Source organism: Ornithorhynchus anatinus, chromosome X1, assembly GCF_004115215.2.
Source record: "Ornithorhynchus anatinus isolate Pmale09 chromosome X1, mOrnAna1.pri.v4, whole genome shotgun sequence".
NCBI lineage: Eukaryota > Metazoa > Chordata > Mammalia > Monotremata > Ornithorhynchidae > Ornithorhynchus > Ornithorhynchus anatinus.
Window position 1 is genome coordinate 6,692,440 of NC_041749.1, and position 23,236 is coordinate 6,715,675.

Consider the following 23,236-nt stretch of genomic DNA (forward strand, 5'->3'; position numbering starts at 1 on the left):
CCGTGCAGCCTCTCAGGTGTCATTCTGAGAGCGGGCTGCTTTCTGTAGCTTTTCCCTCCCCGTTCCCTGAAATTCTGTCCTCTCTGCTGAATGCGCAACTGTCAGGGAGACTCTGTTAGGTTTGTGGAGGAGAAGGAGGAGGAGGAGAAGGAGGGAAGAAGGAGGAGGAGATTACAGATAGCGTATGCTAAACAAATACTTGAATGAGGGCTTGTCCTGGCTGTAGGCACCAGTGTTACCGGCCCGAGCTCCTCCTCCTCCTCTCCCAGGGAGGAAGTCAGCTTCGCCACCATTGGCTGCTCTCGGGGTCTGAGGGCTTGGTTTAGCTCTCTGAGGTGAATGGGCCTCAAAGCAGCTGTGTGGAGGTGTGCAGTCGGGGCTTGTAGCAGACAAGCTACAAGCTTCGGCCTCTTCCCGGGCCGAAGAGTCTGTCGACAAGCGGGTTCCCCCCTCCGCCCGGACTCTGGAATCCGCCTGGAAATTCACACTGGAAGATAGGGAAGCGACCTCCCGGGGCCTGCCTCTCCTCCCTGCCCCCAGAGCGGGAGCCGGAGCCCCGAAACTGATATGCCAACTGAAATCGCCTGGGCTGTGAGAATGCAGGCCGTCTCGGACTTCCACTCCTCGGTGACAACTCGGCTCCTGAACAAGGGGCCGGACTACCTGCGCAGGCAGATGGAAGGGAGCGGGCCGGCCAGGATGAGTGCCGTCGAGAGGCTGGCAGCCGACAAGGCCAAGTATGTCAAGAGCCAGCGGGTCATCGACGCCAAGCAGGAAGCCACCCTGCTCGTCTCCTCTTCGGAGAGCAGCTCCGAGAGCTGCTCCTGGGAAAGCGGGAAGAGCCACAGGGACCCACGTGGGAAGCCGGACCCAGAGAGAGGACATCTCGGCCCGAGCCCTCCGGCGAAAGGCTGCCCCATCGCCCGGCGGGCCTTGACCAGGAGACCGATGAGGCCGGACTCCCTGGTGATCTATCGCCAGAAATGTGAGTTTGTCAAAGGTCAAGGGGCGGAGAGCCCCAGGGGGAGCTTGGTGAAGAGGCTGCTCCAGGGGTCGGTGAAGGAGAGGCCACCGCCGTCTCCGGAGATGCCAAAGGTCAGAGAGGAGACCAAGTCGGAGGGCGAGGACGCGGGCTCTGCCGGACCCACGGCCGGAGGCCGCAGCGACCCCGTGGCTGGCCCTCCCTGTCCCCCCGGGCCTGCCCGGCCCTCCCCCCAACCCGGCGAGAAGGAGGGTCCCTCTCCCCCGGCCCAGGGGCCGGCCGACCTCGGGGACGGGAGGAGGCGAGGCCTACACCGCTCCCATTCTGACATCAGCTCCCGCTTCTCCAAGTCCTTCTCCGAGTCCGACACCTTCTTCAAGTACTGCGGCCTGGAGCCGGACGTGGTGGAGGATCTCGGGAGGGAGAACTTCTCGGCCGTGTCTGACCACGTCTCCTTCAAGATCCGCAGCGTGAGCATGGTCGCCTCCGACGGCGGCTTCTCCCACAACAGCGCGGGAGACGGGCTGTTGGAGGAAGAGCTGGCCGAACAGGTCTCCCCGGGCCCGTCGGTCATCGAGCGCAACGCTCGGATCATCAAGTGGCTGTACACTTGCAAGAAGGCCAAGGCCAATCCTCCCCGCCCGTTGCAAGAGCTGGCGTGAACGCTAAACCCTCTCTCCGGGAGGAAAGACGAGGTGCGCCTCGAGCCGCGATGTGAATCCGTGGCTCTAGTCTGCGCGTGTGTGAGTGGGCGTGTGTACGTGTGGGGAGAGTGCAGATTTTAGAGCGTGGGTCTGCCTTTGCAAAGCGTAATGATAATAACCATAACGATGGTATTCCTTAAGCACTTCCTACGTGCCGGGCACTGTATTAAGCGCTGGGGTGAATACAAGCGAATGGAGTCGGACCCCTGGCCCACGTGGGGCTCACGGTCTCAATCCCCGTTTTCCAGATGAGGGAACCGAGGCCCAGAGAGGTGAAGTGACTTGCCCAAGGTCACACGGCAGACAACTGTCCGCGCGTGTGGTGAGTACCCAGCCCTTGGCATGTTACTTGGGAAATGTGAGCTTAGCGGTGAAACCTCAGGAAAGTCACTTCGCCTCTCTGGGCCTCACTTCCCTCATCTGGAAAATGGGGATTAGGACTGCGAGCCCCACGTGGGACAGAGACCCTGTCCAACCCGATTAGCTCGTATCTACCCCAGTGCTTGACGCATTGTACGCACTCCAGGGATACCGTCGTTATGATGACGATAATGATGATGTCCTTCAAGTAACAAAAATGGCTGTCATTGCTCGGGTAAATTAGGCCAGGCTGGACTTAGGACTCTGAGGTGACCAGGGAGACTCTAACTGCAAGGGTGGTAATTAACCTCTTTTTGTCGGTTTCTGGGAGAAAGTCAGCGGGAGCCAAAGAAGCCGGAGAGATTTTTTTCAAGTTCAGGAGTTTGAGGGACAGGAATGAAGCAAAAATGACCCTTTCCGAAAGAGTCCACTGTTGTGGGAGGAGCGGTGCCAACACCCTTTTCCCCTACGGCGTGTGCTCTGTAAACCCCTAACGCACAAACCTTAAGAAAATGAAGGTTGCGTCACTGAAGGGGCACTTCCTCGTGAGATGTTACGCTCCTGGTTTTTGGCACTCAGTCCTCTGAGGTGGGGAGGGAAATGTGATAAATGTGTTGTCCAAGGACAAGGAAGCTGAGAAAATTAAAGTTTTGTACCCTCCCAGGTCACTGGCTTGGGCACCTATAAGGGCAGAAATGATTTGGAAGCCAATTTTTGCATGAATTTCATGGCTACTAAATCTCTTATGAAATGTGGGCTTTGGAAAGACAGCACTGATCTTTTGAGATTCAAAAGAGAAGCAGAGTGGCCTAGTGGATAAAGCACGGGTCTGGGAGTCAGAAAGACCTGGGTTCTATCATTCATTCAAACAGATTTATAGAGGGCTTACTCTCTGCGTAGCACTATATTAAGAGCTTGGGACAGTACAGTATATCCATAAAAAGACAAATTCCCTGCCCACAAGGAGTTTACGGTCTAGAGGGGGAGTCAGACAATAATATAAATAAAATTATAGATACGGGCATAAGCGCTATGATGGGGGGATGATTGAAAGGAGCAAGTCGGGGTGACACAGAAGGGAGAGGGAAAAGAGGACTTAGGAAAGGCCTCTTGCAGGAGACGTGCCTTCAGGAAGGCTTTGAAAGGGGTGAGAGTAGTCATCTGTCGGATTCAAGGAGGGAGGGCATTTCAGGCCAGAGGCAGACTGTGGGCGAGAGGTCGGCGACGAGGTAGAGGTACCGTGAGAAGGTTGGCATTTGAGGAGCGAAGCGCGTTGGCTGGATTGTGATAAGAGAGTAGTGAGGTGAGGTAGGAGGGGGCAAGGTGATAGAGTGCTTTAAAACCAATGGTGAGGAGTTTTCATAAGCTTGGGCAAGTCCACTTAACTGTGCCTCTGTTATCTCGTCTGTAAAATGGGAGCCCCATGTGGGATATGGGCTGGGTTCAACCTGATTAGATTGTATTTACTCCAGAGCTTAATACGGTGCGTGGCACACAGAAAAAGTTTAATAAATGCCATTATAGATATATATATGTACATGTGTAAATATGCATATATATGCTTATCCACATTATGTGTAGGTAATATGTAGGCATGCATAATATACATTATGTATATTATATATAATATATAATTTAAATACACACACACATATAGTGGCCTAAATCAAAAGCCTATAGGCCTGGAAGATGGGGCAACCCATAATGTGAAAAATGCACATAATGATAAGCCTTCTGACCAGTAGAACAGTAACTCCTGTACTGAGGGAAAGTAATTAGACAAATTCCAGGCTGTGGGAACGAGCTAGCCTACTCCCTCTTTTTTCCATTTCCCCAATATCTGCTTTCTAGAGGTGGGAGAGAAGGTTACAACCGTGACTTAAGGTCGCGAAAGACAGGACTTCTCCTTTTCGGCAACCAGTGGGGCGAGGAAGAAATGCAAGGCCTCTTTCTTTGAGATGATGAGCCGATTGATGTTGATCTCTCTCGCGAAGCTCATCCATGGAGAAAATAGGATCTCGTCAACCAAGTGTTATTTCTCACTTCCTTAAACAGAGTCAAGGTGTGGATGGAATGTCAACTTTGCGGCGTGGGAAGTGTGTCGGGAAAAGTCAGAGGCTGCTCATCCACATCGCTACCATTTCCTGGCTTCGAATGAATGCCTCGAGCCAGACCTATCTTGTTAACCTAGAACGGAGCAGCATTTCCGACTGAAATTTTCAGTAGAAAATGCCTCGTTAGGTTGGCGTTTCCATTTCCCCATCTGTAACATGGGGATTCGGTACCTGTTCTCCTTCCTGCTTAGACTGGGAATCCCAGGGGACAATAATAATAACGTTGGTATTTGTTAAGCGCTTACTATGTGCAGAGCACTGTTCTAAGCGCTGGGGTAGACACAGGGGAATCAGGTTGTCCCACGTGGGACTCGCCGTCTTAATCCCCTCCAGCGCTTAGAACAGTGCTCGGCACATAGTAAGCGCTTAGCAAATACCAACATTGACATTAACGTTACAGATGAGGGAACTGAGGCCCAGAGAAGTGAAGTGACTCGCCCACAGTCACACAGCTGACAAGTGGCCGAGCCGGGATTCGAACCCATGACCTCTGACTCCAAAGCCCGTGCTCTTTCCACTGAGCCATGCTCTGCGGCTGACCCGATCAACTCACATCTGCCCCCAACTCAGTCCAGTGCTCTGCACATAGTAAAGCCCTTAATAAACCTCCCAGTTATGTTCTTGTTTTAGTCCAGTGAAAAAGCTTAGCAGGCTACTCTGTCCAACCTCCCTGTGATGGTCTTAAGCTGACCTACGCCGTCGATTCATTCTGAAAGTGTATTTCCAGGTATCCTCCCCCTCGTGTTTTTCTCCCCACTTTGGTGACAGTAGGGGAAAGGTTAGGGAGGTACTCGAGCCAGAGAATGGTGGCTGGGGGGAAAAAGGAGGAATCAATCAAATCAATTAATCAATTGTACTTATCGAGCTCTTACTATAATAACTGTGGTATTTGTTAGTACTTACTATGTACCAAGCACCATTCTAAACTCTGGAGTAGGTACAGTGGAAAGAGCCCGGGCTTGGGAGTCAGAAGTCATGGGTTCAAATCCTGGCTCCGCCACTTGTCAGCTGTGTGACTGTGGGCAAGTCACTTAACTTCTCTGTGCCTCAGTGACCTCATCTGTAAAATGGCGATGAAAACTGTGAGCCCCACGTGGGACAACCTGATGACCCTGTATCTCCCCCAGTGCTTAGAACGGTGCTCTGCACATAGTAAGCGCTTAACAAATATCAACATTATTTCAAAGTAATCAGGTTGGACACAGTCCCAGTCTCGTGTGGGAGACTTCTTAATCCTCATTTTACAGATGAGGTAACTGAGCACAGAGAAGTGATGTGCTTTGCCTAAGGTAATAATAATAATAATAATAATGTTGGTATTTGTTAAGTGCTTACTTTGTGCAGAGCACTGTTCTAAGCGCTGGGGTAGATACAGGTTAATCAGGTTGTCCCACGTGAGGTCGCACAGCAGACATGTGGCAGAGCTGGGATTAGAACCCAAGTCCTCTGACTCCCAGCCCCATGCTCTTTCCACTAGACCATGCTGCTTCAGAGCACTGTACTAAGCGCTTGGGAAAGTATACTAGAACAGAATAAACCGATTCGTTCCCTGCCCGTTACGAGTTTACAGATTAGAGATTGATATGAATAAATAATTCACTTAAAATCCATAATTTAAAGGTATGTACATAAGTGCTGTGGAATTGTGGGTGGGGAGAATATCAAGGCCTCAGTCATTAGCTGTCAATCACTTGGACCGCTGAAACAACCAGACCTGATCTCAAGAGCTAATGCCGTAGATCTGTGAATTTCTACAAGGCAAGATCTGGGGCAAACAATGCAGAACTAGAGGTCAGGAGACCCTTCTCTACTACTGGTCTTCTGGGTGACCTTGGCCAAGTCACCTAACCTTCCTGGGCCTCAGTTTTCCCATCAGAAAAAGGGGGGTGAGACAGATCACGAACCCCGTGTGAGACGGGGATCATTTCCGATCTCATAACCTTGTTTCTACCCCACTGTTTAGCTCATTGTGAGCACCTCATCAACACCATGATTATTATTATTGTAATTATTGCTATAGATGCATCCAGAAGTTACCACGGAAACCAGATTCCATTACAACCAAAAGATACCAGCCGTCACTGTCCCTTCCACTGAGTTAAAAGCAAAACTAGGGCAGCGAAGAGGAGATATTAATATCACTATTTACTGAGCACCCATTAGGAACGTGGTGCTATATTAAGTGCTTGGAAAGTATGAAACAGGGTAGTAGCTGTTTGAATTATTTTTACAATTTTAAAAATGGTGATGGGAAAACAAGATCGTTTTAGAGATAAGGAAAATAATAGCAGGACATGTGGGTTGGCGATCCAAACAGACAGGCTTTGCAGGTTGGCTTTTGCTTAGCTATTCACTGTAAAGGTAAGCATTGGATTTAGATGCTGAGTAGAATAAATAAAACAATTCCACGCAGACTGATAAAAATTAAATCTGCCAGCATCTGAATGGTGACACGATTTTTATTTTTTTTAGCCTAGGGCCAAAGTAGCATTCTGCTAAAATGATTTAGTCTTTAAAGTGAGTGCCCTTTTCGAGGCTTGGTGAATCTTTTTAAACTAGACAAAAGAACGGAAAGTCCAACTTGGTATTTGAAGCTTGTCACTGTAATGGTAAAGGTGAGCAAATTCATTGTTGTGAGCTTCTCTGTGCTTTGCCAAGGGAACACCAGAGCATCTCATAATCTTGTTCTGGGTAAGTACAGTGGTAACAGAGTTTAGGAGGTTTGACGCAAACATCTTTACATTCTTTATTTGTCTTGGGTGTTTCTTCTTAGTGCCGATTACATAGTACGGATGCGTCTGCTATTTTCAGAGCAGTTCCACATTGTTGTTCTACTCTGCTATTCAGACTGAAAATAACACTAATAATAATAGTTATCATTGCTATTGTGGTATTTTTTAAGTGCTTGCTTTGTGCCAGGCACTGCATTAAGCAGTGGGGCGGATACAAGCAAAATCGGGTTGGACACAGTCCCCGTCCCACATGGGGTTCACAGTCTTAATCCCCATTTTACAGGTGAGGGAACTGAGGCCCAGCGATGTGAAGTGACTTGGGGAGGGAACTGAGGCCCGGAGATGTGAAGTGACCTGCCCAAAGTCACAGGGCAGACAAGTGGTGGAGCCGGAGATTAGAAGCCAGGTCCTTCTGACACCCAGGGCCGGGCTCTCTCCGCTAGGCCATGCTGCTTCCCGTTTCCGCTTGATAATCGCGGTGTTAGTTAAGCACTTACTATTCGCCGAGAACAGCTAACGACAAGACGTTGATTCAGCACACACTGTGTGCTAAGTGCTGAGGTGGGCTGTAGACTGAACACCGGAAGCTCACTGTGGGCAGGGAACGAGCCTCCCGGCTCGGTTATATTGTACTCCTCTACCGCTTAGTACGGTGCTCTGCACATAGTAAGAACTCAATAAATGCCACTGATTGATTGATTGTAAACTCCTTTCTGGGGAGCGATGGAGTCTTCCCACTTTACTGTAGTATAATTTCCAAAGTCCGCACACGGTAAGGGCTCAATCGATACAATTGATTGGCTAACTGATAGATGCAAGATGATCAGGCTGGATACAGTTCCTGGCCCACACAGAGCTCACAGTCTAAGAGGGAAGAAGCTCTGTATCTTCTCCCCATTCTACAGATGTTATAGTATACAGCGTGGCTCAGTGGAAAGAGCGCGGGCTTGGGAGTCAGAGGTCACGAGTTTGAATCCCGGCTCTGCCCCTCGTCAGCTGCGTGACTGTGGGAGAGTCGCTTCACTTCTCTGGGCCTCAGTGACCTCATCTGTAAAATGGCGATTAACTGTGAGCCTCACGTGGGACGACCTGATGACCCTGTATCTACCCCAGTGCTTAGAACAGTGTTTGGCACATAGTAAGCGCTTAACAAATACCATTAGTATTATACTCTTCCAAGCGCTTATTAATAATAATAATTGTATTTGTTAAGCACTTACTATGTGCCAAGCAATGTTCTAAGCATGGGGGTAGGTACAAGGTAGTCCTCTACACACAGTAAGTGCTCCATAAATAAGACTGAATGATTCTGTGAAAGTTAAGTGACTTGCCAAGGTCACAGTGCAGACCAAACTAGAACCCAAGTTCTCTGACTCTCCATTCCGAGCTTTTTCCACTAATAATGATAATGTTGGTATTTGTTAAGCGCTTACTATGTGCAGAGCACTGTTCTAAGCGCTGGGGGAGATACAGGGTCATCAGGTTGTCTCACGTGAGGCTCACTGTTGTAATCCCCATTTTACAGATGAGGTAACTGAGGCCCAGAGAAGTTAAGTGACTTGTCCACGGTCACACAGATGACAAGTGGCAGAGCCGGGAGTCGAACCCATGACCTCTGACTCCGAAGCCCAGGCTCTTTCCACTGAGCCACGCTGCTTCTCCCTGGACTAAGTTGCATATAGAGAAGCAGCGTGGCTCAGTGGAAAAAGCCCGGGCTTGGGAGTCAGAGGTCATCGGTTCTAATGCCGGCTCTGCCGCCTGCCAGCTGTGTGACTTTGGGCAAGTCACCTCACTTCTCTGTGCCCCAGTTACCTCATCTGTAAAATGGAGATGAAAACTGTGAGCCCCACGTGAGACAGCCTGATCACTTTGTATCCCGCCAGCGCTTAGAACAGTGCTTTGCACATAGTAAGCGCTTAACAAATACCACCATTATTATATAGACAGACTAGTTTAAATGACGTAGGAATTATTCACAGCAAACGCTGACGTCGGCCAATTCTTCTGATTTCAAAAAACAAAGCCAAAATAGAGATTCCATCCCAGACTACAGAGGGATTCAGGGTTCCAGGTGAAGCAGGATGGTGGTGAGATGCTCAGATCTGCTGGAGAGGTCGAGGGATTGGAGGGGTGGGAAGGGGGGAGAGATGAGGAAGGTAGCCAATATGTCCCCGTGGGGCCACGGGAGACAGGAAAAAGGGTGGCGACCAGCAAGGTGATGCAAGCAGTAGGACGGGCACAGGCATGATTCCCAGGCACGCCGAGAAAATGGGACCGTCACCCCAGAGGAGACAGATAATAACAATGATAATAAGAATAATAATACCTTGCTTTTCATGCGGTCCTTTAATTTTGCCAAAGTGCTTTCACCTCCATTATCTCATCTTAACTTCACAACATCTTTTTCAGGTAGGGAGAGACAGGTATTATTATCATCCCCATTTGACAGATGAGAAAACTGAGGCTCAGAGAGGGTAAGTGACTTTCCCAAGGTCACCCAGCAGGCCAGTGACAGAGTTTCGTCCAGAACCCAGAACCTCTGAGCCCTTGAGCTGAGACGAGAGTGAGCCAGGGACAGACAGGAGTAGCAGTGGGGAGGTGGGGAGGAAGCAGGTTTAGCCCGCTTGGGGAAGGTGATCGAGCCATCGATCGTCAACCAATCAGTGATCGATCACTCAGTGGTTTTTACTGAGCGCTTACTGTGTGCAGAGCACTGTACTAAGTGCTTGGGAGAGTACCACCCACCAAAATTAACAGACTTATTCCCTGTCCATAATGAACTTACAGTCCAGAGGAGGGTAATGAAAAACACAGAGCACAAACAAGAGTGATGGAGGGAACGGTAAACTCGTTGTGAGCAGGGAATGTGTCCGTTCTAGTCTATCGGATTCTCCCAATCGCTTAGTACAGTGCTCTGCACACAGTAAGCACCCGATAAGTACGATCGACTGTCCGACTGTTCCCTAGGAAGCTGGGAACGTTAAGAAGAGACGGAGGAGTGGCTGGCGGATTTGGTGTCACATTCTTACATGCGAGGCACTCACGTGCACTGTATGACCCACGTATGCACACACTTGTAGCCCCGCAGAGAGGCAGGCTCAGGCAGTGTGGCCTAGTGGGAAGAGCACAGGGCAGGGAGTCGGATGGACCTGGGTTCTAATCCCGTCTCTGCCGCTTGTCTGCTGGCTGGCCTTGGATAAGTCACTTCACTTCTCTGGGCCTCACTTTCCTCATCTGTAAATAATGGGGATTTAGACTGTGAGCCCCATGTGAGATATGGACTGTGGCCAATCTGATTACCTTGTAAGAGCTTAGAACAGCATCTGGCACATAGTAAGGGCTTAACAGATATTATAAAAAAAGATCCTTCACTCAGCCGTGCCTCAGCCTCCTTGTCTGTCAAAGGGGGCGAAGATACCTCTTCTCCTTCCCTCTCAGACTGTGGGCAGGAACTGCGTCTGGGCTGACGATTTTGTAACTCTCCAAGGGCTTGGCACGTAGAATCAATAGCAAACGATGGAGGTTTCCTTTGAAATATTCAGTTGCTCCTTCCCTCGGGACCTTAGATAGCGCAAAATTACAAAATCATCCCCCAGGGATTCATAGCATGCAATCCGCGCGGTCAGCGGAGAAGCCAGGAACCGGGCCAAGAGCCTCCAGCCTTGAACTGCAACTTGGGAAATTTCCTGAAGGGAAGTAATAATCCAGGGCATCGGAAAATATGGTCTGTGACCTGCAGAATAATAATAGACTCTCCCTTCTGGAGTTACTCATTCCTTAACTTTTTACTAGGCTGTTAGCAAACTTTGTGTTCAACTTTGCCATTTCTCAGGTTTAGTAGAAGCAGCAGTGTGATCACAGAGAATTGTCTTCTTGTTTTGAAAGTTGAGAGAAATTACAGTGGGAAAAACTCATTTACCTGAAATAGGGAGGAGGACAAGAGGGTACACCTCATCTGATTTACATTGGTCGATTGTTTTTTTCTTTTTGTTTTGGGGTTTTTTTTAAGGAAGGGTTGGGGGAATTGCAACAGAGATATTTCAAGGCTGAGGAAACAATTGTATTTTGTTCTGGGATGCTTCTGTTGATGAAAGCAATGGTTTAATTTTGAAACAATCCATCTAAAGCATAACAAAGCTTGAAAAAAATGTGTAGGGGTGCGTGTGCATGCACTCCTATTATTTCTGGCTGATAATATACATTTTTTGCATTTCATTGTTCCATAATATTTTGTAATTCTTGATAATTGGTATGCTGCTCTCCACTGTCCTCTCTGGCCCTTTAAACTAGAATCCACTTAAAGCATTAGTCAGACTGGGGAAATCCCCAAGTTAAGCTTTACCTTTGCAAGTTTTTCAACTTTTATACAACATCTGTGGTAACTAAAGTTTTCTAGGAGGAAAATCTATTAAGGAATGCCTTTAAAATCTACCTCCTAAAAATCCTGATTGATCAAGTTGCAAGGGGATCGGGCGGTAACTTGGGGGAAAAAAGGCTAGATATCTCAAATGCAAATCCCCCAGCCACCTTCCTCAGACAGTGATCTAAAGACTTGCCCCTCTAAGGTCTTGATTCCAACTGAGATAGAGAACTGCCCCTTAATGCTGCCAAAAGCATTTGCAAAAACTAAAGTGTAAACACTGCCCAGATGAGCCAGTCAAGCTGGAAATAGAAGCTGTCTTTTCTGCTTCCCCTGCCTTTGTCTAGACAGAGGGGTCCGTAGTTATCAGTAATGAGCTCACATCAGCAAATGGACTCAAATCAGCAGCTCCAAAAGCCGGAAAACCCAAGAAAACCCGAGTGTTTTCCTGTAGTCCATCTGGTACTCTCTCTGTGATGAGAGTGATGAGATCTCTTGTGCGTCTTCTGATATTCCCCTGCTCTCGGAACGTTGCGTGACCATTCTTCTGAGGAAAGCTTCTGCCCCTAAGGCAGGGAGTGCCTCATTAATATTTCAGGTTCCCTCCATTTTTCACGAGGATGCTGAGCAAGAAAAATATCACATAAGTCAAACAAAGTCCACTGAAGGGACTAGAGAGAGAGGAAAACACCTGTGTCTGCTGGAAATCGAGGTCTGCTTTTTAGGCAGAAGGTGCTGGGTTCTAATTCAGTCTCTGCCACCTGCTGTGTGACCTTAGGCAAGTCATTTAACTATTCTGGGCCTCAGTTTCCTCATCTGTAAAATGGGGTTTAAGGCTGTGAGCCCCCAGTGAGACATAGACTGTGTCCAACCTGATCTGCTTGTAATAATAATAAGATTGATCGCATCTGTTAAGCACTTACTATGTGCCAACCATTGTTCTAAGCGTTGGAGAAGATACAAGGTAATGAGGTGGTCTCATGTGGGGCTCACAAGTCATACATAATCCCCATTTTACAGATGAGGTAACTGAGGCACTAAAAAGTTAAGTGACTTGCCCAAAGTCACACAGCTGACAAGTGGCGGAGCGAGGATTAGAACCCAAGACCTCTGACTCCCGAGCCCTTGCGCTTTCCACTAAGCCACACTGCTTCATTGTATGAGTGATTGAATTAGATCAGTCTATCCCAGAGCTTCCAACCCTGCTTAACACATAGTAAGTGCTTAATACCCTCATTCTTATTATTCTTACTTCAATTATTATCATTAGTCACTGAAGCTCTTCTCTTTTTTTTAATTAAAAAGAGATTCAACGTAATTAGAATGTGCCCACATCAAAGGCCTGTGAGGGCTGCACTGGAAAGAGAAACCAGCTTGCCTGGAAATGTCTGATTTCAAGTTTTAATATTTCAGCTGGGGACTAACATCTCTGCTTTCCACCCTCATCAGAATGAAGACATCCCCCCGATTCTGGTTACGTCGAGAAGATCCACAAGCTAAAAACTCACAGGAATCTTTTCAGCTCTCTGGCTTTTAGCGAGTGCAGAAGAAAGTGTGATTTTCCTCCCACGCCCCAGAAAAAGACTCCTTCCTTGGGTCAAAAATCAAGGGAGCCCACAAGGTCTTCAGCGATTGATGGGGAAAAAAAAAAATCTACTGAGGAGATGGTGGAGATGTCACCGTAGTGAGACCCAAAGGCGAAGCTTCGATGACCCTTTCGAATGGTATCCTGGCTCGAGGAAGACATTTCCAGTGCAAGCTGGAGTCAGACGTGGGGAGGGAGTTGGGGGATTTTGCTCTAGAAAAGTCTAAGAGCGACAGACTGGCAGAGCTCACTTTGGCTGCTCCTCAACGTTTGCCGATTTCTTGCAGACCGTAGCGTGAAGTGAGCTATTGCCGCAGTACCCGCTCTGCAGTGCCATTGAGCGTTTTGTGCCACCACTACGGTACAGGGCCAGGATATGTGTCTTTGAAACCACCAGGAAAATCTTGTCCCTTTTTTTTTAGGTCAATGTCATAAGGCTTAATGTCTAAGGTAGTGTTCTTCACTACCCTCTTGGGCAGCCCTGATTTTTTTTGAAAAGCTACATTGAAAGAGCTCCAGGAAGCTGAGGATAAACAAGGATCATCGGTGTCCTTGCTCATATTTTGCCCCCGAAAAGGGTCCAGGAGAGCAGAATGATCTAGGGTATGTGAACGGTGTCCTCGCTCTGTTTCTGACCCGCGGCTCCAGGGGAAACAGACATCTAACAATAATAACTGTGGTATTTGTTAAGCGTTTATTATGTGCTGGGCACCATTCTAAACTCTCGGGTAGATCCAAGATAATCAGGTTAGACACAATCCCTGTCGTATAGAGAGCTCACAATCTTAATCCCCATTTTAGAGATGAGGTAACTGAGGCACAGAGAAGTGAAGTGACTTGCCCCGGATCTGGATCCCATCTGTATCCAGGGATGCAGGGGCTGGAGAAGTGGCTTGGCTTAATGAATATAACAAGGGCCTGGAGGTCAGAAGGACCTGGATTCTAATCCCAGCCCTACGCCTTGTCTGCTGTGTGACCTTGGGCAAGTCACTTCACTTCTCTGGGCCTCAGTTACCTCCTCTGTAAAATAGGGTTACGAGTGTGAGCCCCATATGGGACAGGGACTATATCCAACCTGATTAGCTTGTATCTACCCAAGGGCTCAGAATAGTGCTTGGCATAGAATGAGCACTTATCGAGTACCACTATTATTATTATTACTATCGTTTCAGCAAAGAAAGGTCATCATCACCCGGTTAGGTCATACAAGATGCCGGATTCTACTACGGGACTGTTGGCGGGACTAGAAAGCAGGTGACAACCTTTGGAGATTATCCACCAAACAGCACTTTCAAGTTTTTCTCTTTTTTGTGATATTTAAGTGCTTATTATGTGCCAGACACTGTACTAGGCTCTGGGATAGCTATATGTTAATCAGGTTAGATGCAGTCCGTATCCCACATGGGGCTCACAGCCCAAATCCTCATGCTTTAGTGAAGTGACTTGCCCAGGGTAACACAGCAGGTGAGCAGTGTGGCTTAGTGGATAGAACATGGGCTTAGGAGTCAGAAGGACCTGGGTTCTAATCCCGGTTCCACCACCTCTCTGCTGTGTGACCTTGGGCAAGTCGCCTAACTTCTCTGGAAAATGCACATAACAAGTACCACAATTAGTGTTGAGTGGCAGAGCCAGGATTTGATGGGTTTTATAAAAATCAGAACCAAAATAAGGATAAAAGGAGGGAAGAGAAGGGTGAGTTTGGTGAGGAAACCTTTTCGTTCAAAACTGTACTCACAAAATTCAACTTGTTTTGTATTATATCTGTGTTTTGTGTTTTGTAAATATTGTATTTTTTGTAATTGATTTTTATGTGGAGAGGACTTGGAGCATATTTATTTTTACAAAGTGTGTAATCATTGTAACTTTCCATTTTATTGTTTGGATCTATTTTTCCACTGTACCATAGAGAAGAATATCCGATAGTGGATCAATGCAATTTAAAACATGCATTTTCTAGGTAACTTTAAAAAAGCAGCTGTCGAGCTATTCCATTTTTTAGCAAACACCTACACTAAATACTGTATAAAGTGTTCACTTTTTCACAGATCGTAGTTGGTAGCTGTGTGATTCATTCTGAGAGCTCGGCCACCCTCGTGGTTGAAAATTTTGCCCTGGCTTGTTCATTTAAGTCTTCCACATTTCCACTTTAATTCTCTAAAGGTGCCACCACGATCCATTAGGCTGCAAACTCCTTGTGGACAGGAAATGTGTCTTTTGCTCTGTTTTACTTTCCCAAGTGCTTAGTTCAGTGCACTTCCATCAGCAGGTGCTTTAATAAATTTCATTACTATTCTACTGTTACTACCCATTAGAGGACCTTGTTAAAAGAATCACTGTCCAAAAAGACTAGAGCAATTTTCAAATATCCTTGCAAAAGTGTTTGTTTCTTTGTTCTGTGGCATTCACTAAGCGCTGTTCTAACTGCTGGGGTCAATTAAGTTGCATGCTGCCCGGGTCCCACATGGGGCTCACATTCTAAGTAGGAGGGAGAGGAACTGAGTCATAGATAAATTAAGTGACTCCCTCAAGGTCATAGAGCAAGCAATTGGCCGAGGCGGAATTAGAATCCGGGTCCTTCGGACTCCCAGGACTGTGCTCTATTCCCTGGGCTCTGCTGTTTCTCTGTGGATCCGTGATCTTTTCCTGAAGTGCACTGGGATAGCGATGCTTCTCCACCAACAGATTTAGCTCTTTCTCCTATTCTCAGAAAGAAGTATTGTAGCAAATTCTTCTCGGGATTAAGTAGAAGGATAATCGGCATCCTACGGAACGGAGGAGATGGAAAGAAAACTGGCTTTGGGTCCCGGACACTAAACCTGGCTTTCTATCGGACTATTGAATGTTGGTTGAAAAATCTTATTCCCCGATTTCCACTGAATTTCAGAGTAGGGAACCCACTATAAATAAATAAAATAAATAAAATAACTTCCCCCACCCACCCTCTTCCCACTGCAGGATGAAGACAAACTGGACACTATGAAAAAGCACTTCAAAATCCTCAGAGAAAGCTGGTATAGAAAGTCCATGCATTCGATCGTATTTATTGAGCGCGTACTGCGTCCAGAGCACTGTACTAAGCGCTTGGGAAGGTACAAACTACCAGAAATAGACACGTTCCCTTGTGAAAATGGACAAAACCAGCAACTTTCAACTAATGCAAAAACCCACACCATCTGCATTCTGAGATGGAGGACTTAACTGTAGTAACTCCAAGCTTTATTCCTAACGATATTTATAGCTGTTTTGCACACTGAAAGGGTTTTTTTTATCACTGTGTTACGATGTCCAAAGCTTCCTTGTAATGAAAGGGTTCAAAGTCCAATTATTCCATCTAGTGGCCAGGTAATGATGAGGTCATTTGACTAGACTGTTCTCCTTATAGGAGTTTATAAACTTACAGATGTCAGAAACTACGAGCTACAGGAGTTGCGGGTTGTAAATGCTGTGGAAAAACGCGCCAAGTTGGACATTTCGAGAGCAATTTTTTATCATTTCATTCCCCGAGCTTGGTTGAAAATTGGAACCGATGCAAGGGCAAAATGAAACTAAAAGAACTTCACTCTCCGTTTGGTAAATCGATCGATGGTATTTATCGAGGGCTTGTTATGTGCAGAGCGCTGTACTAAGCACTTGTCTGGTTAATTCTGAAAACGGATTATACTCAAGCATGATAAGTAGTTACATTACCATCCCCCCACCTCCCCCACAAGCAATCTTGGTGGAGCGATTTATCCAGTCAAACAAACCCATAAAGTATTGAATCAGTACTTGAGTCATTATCAGCGTGAGTACTTTTTCATGTTCTACTCTATGGAAGGGCTGGAGTTTGATGAGAGTCAAATTTTATATCCTTCACCCTCTTCACTGGAAATTTCGCGTGCATTTGAGTTTTCTCCGGACCGTAAACTCGTCGATGGCAGGGAACGTATCTACCCAAGTCTGTTACGGCATAATAATCATCATGATAATAATGACGGCCCTCGTTAAGCACTTACTCTGTGCCACACACTGTTCTAAGTTTTGGGGTAGATTCAAGTTAATTAAGTCGGACACAGTAACTATCCCAGACGGGGCTCACAGTCTAAAAAGGGGGGAGTAGGATTTAATCCCCATTTTACAGATGAGGTAACTGAGGACCGGAGAAGTGAAGTGACTTGACCAAGGTCACACAGCAGACGTGGGAGGGCTGGCATTAGAACCTAGGTCCTCTGACTCCCGGGTCCGTGTTCTTTCCACAAGGCCTCGCTGCTTCTCTTGTACTCTCCCAAGTGCATAAGTACAATGCTCTGCACGCAGTAAGACAGTGCTCTGCACACAGTAAGTGCTCAATATTGATCATTTGGTTGATTGACTGCTTTGGGCAGACAGAGAGACATAGAAGCATAGGATTAATAATGATGGCATTTGTTAAGCCATCGTGAGCCCGGTAAACGTGTGGCTCAGTAGCAAGAGCCCCGGCTTGGGAGTCAGAGGTCCTGGATTCTAATCCCGGCTCCGCCGCTCGTCAGCTGTGTGACCTTGGGCAAGTCACTTCACTTCTCTGTGCCTAGGATACCTCATCTGGAAAATGGGGATGAAGACTGCGACGCCTACGTGGGACAACCCGATTGCCTTGTATCTACCCCAGTGCTTAAAACAGTGCTTGGCACAGAGTAAGCGCTTAACAAACACCAACATTATTATCTGAATTTAAGACATTGGTTGATGGTAAGTAGACTTAAGCACGTCCTTGTTTCTATTCAGAGAGTCAAAAGATCTGAGCTAACTCCTATCTGCATCGCTTAAGAAATAATAAATAAATTCTTCGAAAGGAGATTTCTTACTTTGCAACGTTTAAGAAACAGGGTGGCCTGGTGGAAAGAGCGAAGTCCTGGGAGTCAGAGGTCCTGGGTTCTAACCCCAGGTCCTCCACTTGTCAGCTGTGTGACCTAGGACAAGCCATTTCACTTCCTCTGTGCCTTAGTTACCCCATCTGTAAAATGGGGATTAAGACCGTGAGCTCAATGTGGGACATGGACTGTGCCTAACTTTGTATCTACTCCAGAGTTTAATAGAGTGCCTGGACTATAGTAAGCGCTTAACAAATATATATTTTTTTTTATCTGTCTTCCCTGTTATATTTGCAACTCAGTGTGGGCAGGGATCATGTCTACAGATTCTACTGACCACCCTCAAGCACTTCATACAGCGCTCGGGACGTAACTGGCTCAGTAAATTTAGTTGATTGAATGATTGAATGGAGTAGGAGACCGTATGTCAGCTAGAGCCCCACTCAGAGAAAACCGGACAGTGCGTTTTTGTAAGTGTTCCCTGTTTACAAATGACTCCCTTAGACTAAGTATGGCGTTACAGAGAAAATAGTAGATCCCTACCCTTAGTGAGTTCATAACCCAATTATAGTTGTGATGTTTGAATTTTTTTAATGGTATTTGTTAAGCACTTACTAATACGTCAAGCGCTGTTCGCTAAGTGCTGGGGTAGGTACAAGTTTATCAGTTTGGACAAAGTCCCTGTCCCACACAGGGCTCACCATCTAAGTCAGAGGAAGGAGGATTTCATCTCCATTTTACAGATGAGGTAACTGAGGCATTGAGAAGTTAAGTGACGGCAAGCAGTCGGCAGAGTCCAGATTAGAATCCAGGTCATATGTTTCCCAAGACTGTGTTCTTTCTACTAGGTATCATTGGTATTTGTTAAGCACTTACTAAATGCTAAGCACTGTACTAAATCCTGGGGTGGGTACTGGCACCTAATAAGCACTTCATAAATGCCATAATTATCATTATTATTACAATACAATCAGACAGAATCCATGCCCTAGTGTAGAGACCATGGGTCTGGAAGTCAGAAGGACCTGCATTCTAATACTGGCTTTGCCACTTTTGGGCTGTGGGACCTTGGGCAAATCACTTAATTTCTCCGATGTCTCACAAAATGGGGTGGAAGACTGTGAGCGCCATGGGGGTCATGGACTGTGTCCAAACTGATCAGCTCGTATTTACCCCAGCGCTTACTACAAATACCATTAAAAATAAATCAATAAATGAATGAATCCCCGATCCATATGGAGTTCCCAATTTACGAGAGAAGGAGAAGTTACAGTTGAGGAAACGGGCCCGGAGAAGTTAAGCGATCCGGGCAAGATCATTCAGCAGGCAAGCGACAGAGCCGGGATCAAAATCCAGATCTCCTGATTTCCCATTCAATGTCACTCATTCGCTCGTATTTATTGAGTGCTAATTGCGTGCACGGTACTGTACTAAGCAGTTGGGGCAGTGCATTCCCTGTGCACAACGAGCTTTCAGTCTCTGTGCCATTTCCACTGTTTATTCAATTCATTCAATTGTATTTATTGACCACATACTGTGTGCAGAACCCTTTACCGTGTGCTTCGGAGAGTACAATAGAACAATAAACAGACACATTCCCTGTCCAAGACGAGCTAACAGTCTCTGTGCCCTTTCCACTATTTATTCAATTCATTCAATCGTATTAATAGAGCACTCGCTGTATAGAGCACAGTACTAAGCGCTTGGGAGAGGGGAATAGAACAATAAACAGACGCAATCCCTGCCCACCGCGATTTTATGGCCTGCTACTCCTCGGCTTGCCAAACTAGCATCAGCCGGTGCCAATCTGCTACAACCTTTCCACAGTAAGACCGAAAGAAAAAAAAAACCCAAACCCCAGGTAATCTCTCCCACTTTATACCTGTTAGGGGAGCTGGGCGAGAGGATGGGAGGGAGATAGGGGAAAATCTATCACGTTGTTTGGGCATTTAACACTACCAGTGAGGGCACTTTGACCCTGAAACGCCCCTCCCAGCTCCACAGCACTTTCAAACCTTCAGCACGGCAGAGCGGCCATGAAGAAAGCAGCAGGTTGATCATAAATCATGACACCCTGGAGGGGGATCTTTTCTTGGGTAGAAAACCGTATGCCACATTTTATCCATTTGTCCATTTAAAATACTTTTTCATAAAGGGTATCTATGTTCTAGCGGCAGTTTTTCTGTTTGTCTTACTTGTCGGTCAGGTTCATTTGAGCGCTTACTGTGCGCAGAGCACAGTACTGAATGATCGGGAAAGTACAATATGACAATAAAAGACACTTTCCCCCTCCCACGACAAGCTTACAGTCTAGTCTACCTCTGACTTCTATTGACATCTCGGCTCCCATTTCCAGTCACGACTAGAGAAGAAAATTTTCCCACCCTCAGGAAGCGATGGAAGGAAGAATCAGAGGCATAATGCGCTGATTAAGAAATCTGAGGTCTAGCCTACAACAGCGTCCAGTGTTTTAATAATAATAATAATGTTGGTATTTGTTAAGCGCTTACTATGTGCCGAGGACTGTTCTAAGAGCTGGGGGAGATACAGGGTAATCAGGTGGTCCCACGTGAGGCTCACAGTTAATCCCCATTTTACAGATGAGGGAACTGAGGCACAGAGAAGTGAAGTGACTTGCCCACAGTCACACAGCTGACAAGTGGTAGAGCCGGGATTCGAACGCATGACCTCTGACTCCCAAGCCGGGCTCTTTCCACTGAGCCATGCTGCTGTCTTCTCCAAGTAAAACATCCCTAATCGAAGCATAAGGGTAATCCCGAAACAATCTCCTTCATGCTTCGATTATTCTCGGTTGGAATTAGCCCCTTTTAATAAGGAAAGAAAACTAGCACGTGTTGAGCACTGTCTGAGGATTCTGATTGTCCAGCCTCCTGAATCATGGTCACTGGTGTAGTAAATCGCCAGATATACTATATAGAAGAGCACAGTCCTGATAAGATGAAAGTGATTCATTATAGGAAAAGCAGATGTTTGCACACAGGGTGCGTTCTCCGAGCTGAGCCGACACCCTTCAGGGTACAAGGTTTACTCAGAAATGGACATTTCACCTCTTCGCACCCACCGTCATTCCCGTTCTGGATTGTGACCGTCAAGAGCTGCTGAAGAGGAAAGACGGAAAGGTCACTTTTGGCTTAAAGTGGTGATAATAATAATAATGACGATGCTATCTGTTAAGCGCTTACTATGTGTCGAGCACTGTTCTAAGCTCTAGGGTACATACAAGCTCATTGGGTTGGACACAGTCCCTGTCCCACATGGGGCTCACAGTCTTAATCCCCATTTTCCAGACAAGGTAACCGAGGCCCAGAGAAGTGATTTGCCCAAGGTCACAGAGCAGATAAGTGGAGGAACCGGAATTAGAACCCAGTTCCTTCTGACTCCCAAGCCAGTGCTCTTTCCACTTAGCCAGGCCGCTTACATTCCGAACTTTTCCAGCCGCTCCTAGAATCAGTAATGGAGAGCCATTACGGTTTCCTTCGGAAGACCATCCACTCCTGACCATTCCTAGGTCTTCGGTTCCGAAGAGTAAAGGAATGAGAAGCCTTTCCATGTTATGCAAGGAGACCAGTGGACAATGTGTTCAATAATTTATTCTCGTCAATCGCGCTTTACGGGAAAGAAGGAAGATAGTGATGCGTGGAGGTAGATCACAGGTTGGTTATGGGACTCTGAAAAGGGTCTTGGGGACGGAGGTAGTTGGGTATCAAGACAGACAAAATATAACTACGGTGAGAAAGTCGAGGTTAGGGGTGTGAACTGTTCAGGGTGGGTTGTAATGGGAGAATCGCCAAGAGGGGGAAAACTGATGGAGCCCCGGTGAGCCAGTGGTAAGGAATGTCTACTTGGTGTGGAGGTGGATGAGAAACCAATTTGAGGTTTTGAAGCAATGGGGAGATGATATGGCCTGAGTGATTTATCAGAAAAAATGATCCGGGCAGCAGAAGGAAGTAAAAACTGCCATGAGGAGAGACAGGGGAGAGGGAGGAAGCTGATGCAGAGGTTAAGACGGGATATGATAAGTGCTATATCGGTCTCACCCGATATAGCATTTATTATGTTCTGGAGGTAATTAAAATAGTGTATACTGGATCAGACCAATAATCCTTGAATTCTGACGTCAATAGGCTCCAAAAGAAAGACAACCCAGAAAATATGTGATGGTTGCACTCCTTAGACCCAATCTAATTGTTTAGAGGTGAATTTTCATAACTCTGACTTTTCTCTCTAATATAGCATTTATTACATTTTATAGCTAGTTGAAATTTTTTTTAGCAAAAAATTAACGTTTTCCCCGAAATAAACCTGCATAAATAGCATATACACATACATAAATTATATAATCCTTTGACATAAAGGTATGCAGGAAGGGAGAAATTGAAAAAAAATACTTCACCTTGAACCCACTCGAGTTCACTGTTGGTCGACCCCCGCACTGACTGTGGAGATGATGTTGACGAGTTGTCATGGCAACAGGACAGAAACTCAGAATTGGTCCAAACTCTCTTGGGATCACATGACCTAGAATGCAAATCACCTCCAGGCCTCAGTCAGTTACCGACCAAATGGGAATTATGGCCATCGCCATTTCAAGGACCTCAATCAAATAATGGAAAAATTCTTGCTCTGCATCTTGGACTAGAGAATTGGGGCAATAACTTCAGGCAACTTTAAACTCTCGCAAATGCTCACAAATTAAATATGTGCTTCAGTTGACAAATGACTTCTTTCTGCGGTGATGAAAAAACAGCGGAATGAACCTCGCTATTAATACTTCATTGCCTTGCGGTTTTTCTACATCCGTCAATCGGAGCCACCGAGCGCTTACCGAGGGCAGAGCACAGAACTAAGCGCTTGGGAGAAAACGCTATCGCAGAGTTGGTAGACACATTCCCGGTCCACAGAGAGTGTGTGCTTGGTACGGTGTATCCTGTTTTCAAATGAGCAGAACTGACTTAGTTTAGGACCGAGAAAGATGAAACAGACTTCTCCTGCAGGATTTAAAATTAAAAGGTGGTCGGTTGTACCTTGATAGACCAAGTTTAGGATTAAACAGACGATACAGTGCAGAGCAGAGAGGAATATTTCTTTCGGTTTTCCTACGGTCCATGGGCTTGTGGACCATTTTCCTGAGGGTCGAGGGTGAGGAGAAGGGTCTCACAGAGACCTTAGGCTTTGATCTCATCTGTCTCATTTATCTCGCTGCCGACCCCCGGCCCACATCCTGCCTCTAGCCTGGAACACCCTCCCTCTTCAAATCTGACAGACAATGACTCTCCCCCTCTTCAAAGCCTTACTGAGGGCACATCCCCTCCAAGAGGCCTTCCCTGACTGAGCCCACCATTCCTGTTCTCCCAGTCCCTTCCGCATCGCCCTGACTTGCTCCCTCTGTTCATACCCCCTCCCAGCTCCACAACACTCACGGACATGTCTGCCATTTATTTAGTTAGGTTGATGTCTGTCTTCCCCGCTCTAGACGGTAAGCTCATTGTGGGCAGGGAACGTGTCTGTTTATTGTTGTATTGTACTCTCCCAAGGGCTTAGTACAGTGT

General features: G+C 46.7%; 1 protein-coding gene and 1 long non-coding RNA gene across 2 annotated transcripts; one reads left to right on the plus strand and one right to left on the minus strand.

The window, feature by feature from the left end:
* Positions 1-253: 253 nt before the first annotated feature.
* On the plus strand, positions 254-13,558 carry FAM110C (family with sequence similarity 110 member C). The gene is made up of 2 exons (XM_007666023.4): positions 254-1,677; positions 12,702-13,558. Exon 1 carries the CDS (start codon positions 568-570, stop codon positions 1,642-1,644), a length of 1,077 nt encoding a protein of 358 aa, XP_007664213.1. The 5' UTR covers positions 254-567; the 3' UTR covers positions 1,645-1,677; positions 12,702-13,558.
* Positions 13,559-20,620: 7,062 nt separating this feature from the next.
* Positions 20,621-22,252, minus strand: LOC114806331. The gene is made up of 2 exons (XR_003754359.2): positions 22,081-22,252; positions 20,621-20,782 (listed from the first exon to the last, which is right to left on the minus strand). It is a non-coding gene; the product is annotated as an uncharacterized LOC114806331 (long non-coding RNA).
* Between the last annotated feature and the right edge of the window lie 984 nt (positions 22,253-23,236).